Source organism: Barbus barbus (assembly GCF_936440315.1).
Source record: "Barbus barbus genome assembly, chromosome: 49".
Classification (NCBI taxonomy): Eukaryota; Metazoa; Chordata; class Actinopteri; order Cypriniformes; family Cyprinidae; genus Barbus; species Barbus barbus.
The window spans coordinates 2,783,691-2,793,644 of NC_136727.1; the positions used below are offsets into that span (position 1 = coordinate 2,783,691).

Below are 9,954 nucleotides of genomic sequence, written 5' to 3' on the forward strand. Positions count from 1 at the left end.
GCAGTAAAATCTGACGGATAGGATTAAATGTCAGGACACCTGTTCTCCTAAGGGAGCCGAATCTTTGAAAAGAGCCGAACTAGATCTGGAGCAGCAGAGTCTTTCAGCACTTTGCTCACACACCATACATTCCCTGCTAGAGGCGCACCTCTCCCTGCACTTCCGTGGATCCTCATTTGTAGCACCTGGATTGTTGCTTTCACTTTTAATCGCGCTTAAACTGCGTCCCTTTTAAAGTAGAAGAACAGAACGCTTTTATGAATCAGAATCTGTATTCATATATTCTGAGGGGAAAGTTGTGAAAATGAAGCTTCTCGTTCATTTGCTTGCTGGGATCTTGTTTGTATTCGACCACGGTAAGATCTTCTGCTACAATAGCCTAACTCTCCCGAATCCGCCTTCTGTGGCCGCAAGTATAGTCTCTGTGTGGCAGATTGTGGTTAAGGTGAGAACAGCGCCTATAAAGAGGCCCATAGCTGAAAGGCAGCGGCTATTTACACAGTGTAAATAGTGATAGACGCTGTTTACACTAAGTGCAAATAGCATATTTTTTTAGTGACAGATGCTATTTACACTAAGTGCAAATAGCTATAGATTCTATTTACACTGTTAAAATAGCAAGATATTCTGCCATTTACTACTTATTGCAAATAGTGGCAATTATCTGCACCTCAGTATTGTAGTACATTATAAAACAGTTCGCAATAATAATGTACTGAGTGTAAATTATAATTTTAATTCAAATTATTAAATGGATGCCACCTTATTGGGCATCCATTTAATAATTCGTGGCCTAATGGTTAGAGAGTCGGACTCGTAATCGAAAGGTTGCGGGTTCGAGTCTCGGGCCGGCAGGGATTGTAGGTGGGGGGAGTGAATGTACAGCGCTCTCTCCACCCTCAATACCACGACTGAGGTGCCCTTGAGCAAGGCACCGAACCCCCAACTGCTCCCCGGGCGCCGCAGCATGGCTGCCCACTGCTCCGGGTGTGTGTTCACGGTGTGTGTGTGTGTGTGCATTTGTTCACTACTCACTGCTGTGTGTGTGCACGTTGGATGGGTTAAACGCAGAGCACCAATTTCGAGTATGGGTCACCATACTTGACAATACGTCACGACTTTACTTTTTTTATTGGGACAATAAAGCCCTCCCTACACCTACCCTACCTGATACTTTATTTTCAACTTTTTGATTATTTCCTTCATTTTTATTGAAAATAAATGCCTTTCTGATGCGATATGAGATTTGAAAAGGGAGAAAAAAATGTTTGGCAAAAGGTGGGCTCGAACTCGGGTCGATCGCGTCAAAAAACATGCGCCTTACCATCTACGCCACTGAAACTGATGATAAGCTATTATCTTTTTTTACTGTTGACAAACCCAATCACACGTTAGTGGGCGGAGTTACTGTAAATAGACACTCCGTAGCTGAAATGCACTTTTGATGAGTGATTTGTTTCATCGACCTTGTAAGTAATCAGGCCAATATAAAAACGTAGCATGGCATCATATATGGTCATTAAATGTTGATAATAGATAAAATGTAGCCTAAATTCATTAAGATTAACAATATTTTGTAGAAAACTTTTTTTTTTTTATGAATCCAGGTATGTTTCTCTACTCAAAATCTTCATGACATGTAGACAAAACATTTTCACAGCAATATTGTTGCAGTTTGGTTTATTTTATTTTATTTTTTTCTTCAGTTGCATCTGGTGTTGGATCAGGTGAAGTGTTTGTGATGGAGGGAGATTCAGTCATTTTTCACACTGGCGTTGAAACAAAGCAACAAGAAGATATTAAATGGTATTTTAATAACACTCGCATCGCTCAAATCAATGGAGCTCTCAGTTTTATCTGTACAGATGTTCAGTGTAATGCAGGTACTGAGAGATTCAGAGACAGACTGAAGCTGGACAATCAGACTGGATCTCTGACCATCATGAACATCACAAGCACAGACTCTGGACTTTATGAACTGAAGATCATCAGAAGCAACAGCGGCAGTGACAAAATCTTCCGTGTTATCATTGGTGAGTAATTAATGATTTTTTTCCCTTTCTTAAAAACCTGTAACTGAGCTCAAATGGAGATGACAACGTCTAATCATCTTTGACCAGCTGATAAGTATGTGTTTAAAAGCACAAGCCATGAGTTTGTTATTATTTTCAGCAGAAAGATCATTCTGTAGCTGTTGGTTTGTGCTTCAGGTGTTCCTGCTGCTGAACAACTTGAAGTGAATGGAAACAAGGGGGAATCTGTCACTTTAGGTTCTCGTGAAAGAAAACCAAATGATGTGATGACATGGTTTTTTAATGACACTCTCATCGCTCAAATTACTGGTGATACCAATAAAACCTGTACAGATGTTCAATGTAACAATGGCACTGAGAGATTCAGAGACAGACTGAAGGTGAATCAGACTGGATCTCTGACCATCACAGAGACCAGAACCACAGACTCTGGTCTTTATAAACTGCAGATCATCATCGGCAGCAGCAGTTTCAGTATCACCAGAGTGAAGAGATTCAGTGTTACTATCTTTGGCGAGTATATAATTCAGTTATTCAATGAATTTTCTTTAAGGAAAAAAATATGTATATACAGGGGTGTGAAAAAGTGTTGGCCCCCTTCCTGATTTTTTATATTTTTGCATGTTTGTCACACTTTAATGTTTCAGATCATTAATCAAAGATAACAAGTAAAAACAACATGCAGTTTTTGAATTAAGTTTTTTATTATGAAGGGAAAACAAAACCCAAATGGCCCTGTGTGAAAAAGTGCTTGCCCCCTAAACCTAATAACTGGTTGGGCCACCCTTAGCAGCAACAACTGCAATCAAGCGTTTGCCATAACTTGCAACGAGTCTGTTACAGCGCTGTGGAGGAATTTTGGCCCACTCATCTTGGCAGAATTGTTGTAATTCAGCCACATTGGAGGGTTTTCGAGCATGAACCGCCTTTTTAAGGTCATGCCACAGCATCTCAATAGGATTCAGGTCAGGACTTTGACTAGGCCCCTCCAAAGTCTTCATTTTGTTTTTCTTCAGCCATTCAGAGGTGGATTTGCTGGTGTGTTTTGGATCATTGTCCTGCTGCAGAACCCAAGTTCGCTTCAGCTTGAGGTCACGAACAGATGGCCGGACATTGTCCTTCAGGATTTTTTGGTAGACAGCTGAATTCATGGTTCCATTTATCACAGCAAGTCTTCCAGGTCCTGAAGCAGCAAAACAGCCCCAGACCATCACACTACCACCACCATATTTTACTGTTGGTATGATGTTCTTTTTCTGAAATGCTGTGTTACTTTTACGCCAGATGTAATGGGCCACACACCTTCCAAAAAGTTCAACTTTTGTCTCGTCAGTCCACAGAGTATTTTCCCAAAAGTCTTGGGGATCATCAAGATGTTTTCTGGCAAAACTGAGACGAGCCTTTGTTCTTTTTGCTCAGCAGCGGTTTTCGTCTTGGAACTCTGCCATGCAGGTCATTTTTGCCCAGTCTCTTTCTTATGGTGGAGTCATGAACACTGACCTTAACTGAGGCAAGTGAGGCCTGCAGTTCTTTAGATGTTGTTGTAGGGTCTTTTGTGACCTCTTGGATGAGTCGTCGCTGCGCTCTTGGGGTAATTTTGGTCGGCCGGCCACTCCTAGGAAGGTTCACCACTGTTCCATGTTTTCGCCATTTGTGGATAACGGCTCTCACTGTGGTTTGCTGGAGTCCCAAAGCTTTAGAAATGGCATTATAATCTTTTCCAGACTGATAGATCTCAATTCCTTTCTCATTTGTTCGGATCTCAACACGATGTGCAGCTTTTGAGGATCTTTTTGTCTACTTCACTTTGTCAGGCAGGTCCTATTTAAGTGATTTCTTGATTGTGAAGAGGTGTGGCAGTAATCAGGCCTGGGTGTGGCTAAAGAAACTGAACTCAGGTGTGATAAACACTTTTTCACACAGGGCCATGTGGGTTTGGATTTTGTTTTCCCTTCATAAAAAAAAAAACCTTCATTTAAAAACTGCATGTTGTGTTTACTTGCGTTATCTTTGATTAATATTTAAATTTGTTTGATGATCTGAAACATTAAAGTGTGACAAACATGCAAAAAAAAAAAAAAAAAAAAATCAGGAAGGGGGCCAACACTTTTTCACACCACTGTGTGTGTATATGTGTGTATGTAGTAATAATAATAATAATAATATATATATGTACACATATATACATATGTATATACAGTGGGTACGGAAAGTATTCAGACCACCTTACATTTTTCACTCTTTGTTATATTGCAGCCATTTGCTAAAATCATTTAAGTTCATTTTTCTTCCTCAATGTACACACAGCACCCCATATTGACAGAAAAACACAGAATTGTTGACATTTTTGCAGATTAAAAAAGAAAAATATCACATGGTCCTAAGCAGGGGCGTAGCCATCATTTCAAAAGTGGGGGGGACGGAATGTCTAGGGTTATACCTGGGTTTCTTGTCTAATTGACAGGTTTTATTTTTAATCATACCTTTTTGCTTAATATGCTTTATGATTATATTATTATATATGATTATAAAATAGAAGGAAAGAAAGATAGAAAAAAGAAAAAGAAAGAAATACAACAGCTTGTCACTGGGACAGTACCATTAAAAGGACATCTTTGTACCTTATTTACCCCAAAAAGTTTCATAGTTGTACATCACGGTACATATTGGTACTCTAAGGTACTAATGTGCACCTTTTTGAGTATAAGTTACAAAGATGTCCTTATAAGGGTTCTATTGTTTACATATTTCAGATTGTATTTTGTGTGTGTTGTATGTACAGTACATGGCACACAGTAATGGATACTTGCACATTCACATACTTCTTTATTCCGTTCTGTTCTATTATACATTAGTCTGATTAGTCTATGTTAAATGGTATAAGAAATATCTTATCATAGACAATGCTCTAAATAATTTTTACTTCTGAAGCCTCACTGAAACTTTCTGCCTCGTTCACTCTCAACTCTGAATTCACTTCTGCCTCTGTCTATAGCAAATAAAGTATTGTTTGAAACATGTACATACAGGGAATAGTGACATACAGAAGAAAATAACTAATTAAGTACACTGCTGGACAATAACCAATCATTTGTATCCTAAATTACTTTTTAACACTTTAGAATGGGGAACACATATTCACTATTAACTATTACTTTTGCCTCAAAAAACTTTATTTACTGCTTATTAATAGCTTGTAAGGTAGTCGTTGTAGTTGTTAAGTTTAGGATTATGGGATGCAGAATATGGTCATGAAGAATACAGAATTAATACGTGCTTAAGTACTAATAAACAACCAATATGCAAGCTAATAATTACCTACTGTAGTTAAAAATTATAGCTGAGAAGTTATTCATCATACTAATGTTATTTTTTATTTTTCTATATTTTACTAATTGTGTGTTTTCTATGATTGGTCCATATATAATCCTACAAACGCTTGTGTATTAATATATTTTATACAATGTAAAAACAGCCAGGTGTTAAAAGCCACTCTATCAGTTCTTCTCACCTGTGAAGTGTGTTTTTCTTGTGTGTCGTCCTGATTCTGCTAACAAACCTAGGCTGACTGTTTCTTGTTCATTCTTGACAACACATAAAAACGTAAAATTAGTGCAATAATGACAGAGCACGCCTAAATGAAGATCTGTCCTATATCAGATCGTCAGTGCTTGCTTGATTGAAATACATCATGTATAGAATTGAGTTAAATATGTAACAATGCTGCAAACGCTGTAAAATTTCAGTTCAACATTATCTTTATTCTTATTTGAAGGGTTCTGATAACATACATACGTGTTAAAATAAAAGACGTTACAAAAGAGTTACGGAAAAATACACTGAAAATAAATAAGTGCATGTTTGTCCAGGCAGCTTTTTTTTCTCCATATAATGAACATCAAAACTTGCTAATTATTCAACGAGAGCAATAGGCAGAGTCACTCAACATTGTGCAACACTATTCGGATACCACATGCCAACTTACGCTTCTTGACTTTTTCGTAAAAGAGGAGTGAAGAGTTTCTTGCCGCTTTGAACTCATCTCGACCTTTAATGAATGATGGACACAGCGCGGGACCGCATTCGCGAGCATGGACATGTCGTGACGTCACAAACTGAGTGACTGATTGCCATGGAAACGTAAACGTCATGTATAAATTATCTTGTCTCTTTGAATTTTAAATCATTCTGCATTTATATACAATGCGCCATTAAAACCACAACATGTCGAGAACACAACTGTCCAATGAAAAAGTGCGGGGGACGAATTTACTTTTTTTCCCCCGCGTAATCTACGCCCCTGGTCCTAAGTATTCAGAACCTTTGCTCAGTATTTAGTAGAAGCACCCTTTTGATCGAATACAGCCATGAGTCTTTTTGGGAAAGATGCAACAAGTTTTTCACACCTGGATTTGGGGATCCTCTGCCATTCCTCCTTGCAGATCCTCTCCAGTTCTGTCAGGTTGGATGGTAAACGTTGGTGGACAGCCATTTTTAGGTCTCTCCAGAGATACTCAATTGGGTTTAAGTCAGGGCTCTGGCTGGGCCATTCAAGAACAGTCACGGAGTTGTTGTGAAGCCACTCCTTCGTTATTTTAGCTGTGTGCTTAGGGTCATTGTCTTGTTGGAAGGTAAACCTTCGGCCCAGTCTGAAGTCCTGAGCAATCTGGAGAAGGTTTTCGTCCAGGATATCCCTGTACTTGGCCGCATTCATCTTTCTCTCGATTGCAACCAGTCGTCCTGTCCCTGCAGCTGAAAAACACCCCCACAGCATGACGCTGCCACCACCATGCTTCACTGTTGGGACTGTATTGGACAGGTGATGAGCAGTGCCTGGTTTTCTCCACACATACCGCTTAGAATTAAGGCCAAAAAGTTCTATCTTGGTCTCATCAGACCAGAGAATCTTCAGGTGTTTTTTTAGCAAACTCCATGCGGGTTTTCATGTGTCTTGCACTGAGGAGAGGCTTCCGTCGGGCCACTCTGCCATAAAGCCCCGACTGGTGGAGGGCTGCAGTTATGGTTGACTTTCTACAACTTTCTCCCATCTCCCGACTGCATCTCTGGAGGTCAGCCACAGTGATCTTTGGGTTCTTCTTTACCTCTCTCAGCAAAGGCTCTTGTCCCCCGATAGCTCAGTTTGGCAGGACGGCCAGCTCTAAGAAGGGTTCTGGTCGTCCCAAACGTCTTCCATTTAAGGATTATGGAGGCCACTGTGCTCTTAGGAACCTTAAGTACAGCAGAATTGTTTTTGTAACCTTGGCCAGATCTGTGTCTTCCCACAATTCTGTCTCTGAGCTCTTCAGGCAGTTCCTTTGACCTCATGATTCTCATTTGCTCTGACATGCACTGTGAGCTGTAAGGTCTTATATAGACAGGTGTGTGGCTTTCCTAATCAAGTCCAGTCAGTATAATCAAACACAGCTGGACTCAAATGAAGGTGTAGAACCATCTCAAGGATGATCCGAAGAAATGGACAGCACCTGAGTTAAATATATGAGTGTCACAGCAAAGGGTCTGAATACTTAGGACCATGTGATATTTCAGTTTTTCGTTTTTAATAAATCTTCAAAAATGTCAACAATTCTGTGTTTTTCTGTCAATATGGGGTGCTGTGTGTACATTAATGAGGAAAAAAAATGAACTTAAATGATTTTAGCAAATGGCTGCAATATAACAAAGAGTGAAAAATTTATGGGGGTCTGAATACTTTCCGTACCCACTGTATATATATGCGTGTATGTATGTGTGTGTGTGTGTGTATGTGTGTGTGTGTGTGTGTGTGTGTGTGTGTGTGTGTGTGTGTGTGTGTGTGTATTTATAATCAACTCAATAACTGTTTGGTTGTGGACTGTTTAAAAAAGCAACACGTGACTATTGTTAGTAACATTCCAAGTGCATAGTATCAGTCATTTTTTCCTGTGACTATTGTTTTCTGAATACAGTTTCCTATTGAGTTCCCAAAGATGTGCCGTTTGTTGCTAAAAACAACATATGGCACCATTTATCAGTTAAATCAAGGCCATACAATTTTTGTAGAATGTAAATACCAATCAAAAGTATATATATATATATATATATTTTTTTTAATACTGGATGGATAAGCCTATATTCACTCTATAGTAGTAATGACCGTCTGTCTTTAACCGTTTCAGATTCAGGGTTGTCTCCAGCTGTTGTAGCAGGAATTGTTGTTGTTTTGCTTGTGGTTGCTGCTCTTATTGCTGGTTTGATTTACTGTCGCCGAAGGAGATATACAAGAGCACCACAGAATGTAAGTATTTCATACAGCTGATGATTTACTGAGGGAACAACAACTTTAAAATAACAATTGTTCTCATAATTATGTTCATAATGTAGGGTGTAACAATGTACAGTGTTAATCATTTTTGTCCTTTATTTTTATTGCCACATAAACAGATATTCACCAGTGATGTATTGTCAAAATCTCCCAAAATTAATTAATTAATTTTATTTTTTAGAAGGCAAGTGTCTTAAAAGAAAACGCCAATACAGCAGTTCAAGCATAGATGTGCTATTGAAATCACAATACTTCAAATTTGCATTACTGTAAAACACAGAAGATGACAGCTTGATGCAGTTTTAGACACTGTTTTTAATATTTAAAGAAAAAAAGTTGTTTATGTAACTGACAAATTATGATTTATTTTTTCAGGAGAATGGAGAATGATGGACATTGCTTTGAGGGACACAGGGCATCCTTAAATCAGGTTCAGGACAAGGCTGCCTAAAAAAAAACGATGTAACAATTTATAATTGATACTTTCACTGAAAGGGACACTAAAGGGAATTCGGGAACAAAATGGAAATGGATCTGCTAAAACTGTCTTCAGAGTAATTGTGTCATGAGTCCACGATTTCAATTTAAAAAATTTTTTTTTGAATATATATATATGTTTTAATGAATTAAAAATTTAGCCTTAAATAGTATATGAGCTGTAGTCAGCAAGTGCTTTATATTTTTCACTATATACAATTATCAAAGCTGCTGAAGTGTTCTAGTCAGGAATAATGAGCGATTATTTCTCTTATCTTTTGCACAAAGACATTACACAAAACCGTTATGAGATAAGTTACTTTGTTATAAGAGGATGAGAACAGGCAAGACAGAGACAATGACTGTTTTCCACAATTACCTCACCAAGAAGAGCATTATACAAAAATGTCACTCCTCACACAGTCTTATAGGGAAGGACACAAGCGCTCTTCATAGTCTACACTACTGATAATCATGTTTCTACTTTTTGTTTTGACTGAAAACATTACGTTACTAATGTGTAAGGCGTAGCCAAATAGCATCTGAACATAACATTGCTTTTTATATATCCACCAGCTACACTGGAACCAAAACAAGCCTTAGAGATGACTGGAAGTTCACTGATTTATTTGAATGTTTTGCTGAGAGTATTTATAATGTTCAGTGCCTGTAACTGGATGCTGTTAAATCATGTTTCTCTGGAGTTAAGTGATGTAATGTTTGTCCCTTGTATTTTTTCTTTTTTTTTGTCTGGAGCTAATTTTAAATACTAAGAAATATTTATCTGACATGTATATAATAATAAATCTCTATTAAAGCACAGGTTGAGCTTGATCAAAACGTCTCATTTTACTAAGTTTTAAATGATTATCCCCCGGTTTCACAGACAAGGCTTAAGCCTAGTCCTAGACTAAAATGTAAATCTTAGCTGTTTCAAATGAAATAAACTTGCACTGACTAATCTTAAAATATATCAGTGACTTTCTTTTGTCTCAAGATGCGCCCCAGTAATGTTTTTTTCTAAGCATGTTTATAAAAATTACTTAAATGTCCTAATTGAAATATGGCCTAATCCTGGCTTAGTCTAAGCCCTGTCTGTGAAACCGGGCCCTTATGTATTTTATTAAATTATTTGATGTTTGG

At 38.0% G+C, this 9,954-nt stretch overlaps 1 protein-coding gene across 2 annotated transcripts; it reads left to right on the forward strand.

The window, feature by feature from the left end:
- On the forward strand, positions 1-9,647 carry LOC306867690 (uncharacterized protein). Of its 2 annotated transcripts, none has more exons than XM_079413515.1 (5): positions 1-356; positions 1,707-2,033; positions 2,211-2,546; positions 8,189-8,307; positions 8,710-9,647. In XM_079413515.1, exons 1-5 carry the CDS (start codon positions 305-307, stop codon positions 8,722-8,724), a joined length of 849 nt encoding a protein of 282 aa, XP_079269641.1. In that variant the 5' UTR covers positions 1-304; the 3' UTR covers positions 8,725-9,647. The 2 variants fall into 2 exon arrangements, with proteins under 2 accessions (XP_079269641.1, XP_079269642.1); XM_079413516.1 differs by having other exon boundaries at positions 1,866-2,033.
- Positions 9,648-9,954: the final 307 nt, after the last annotated feature.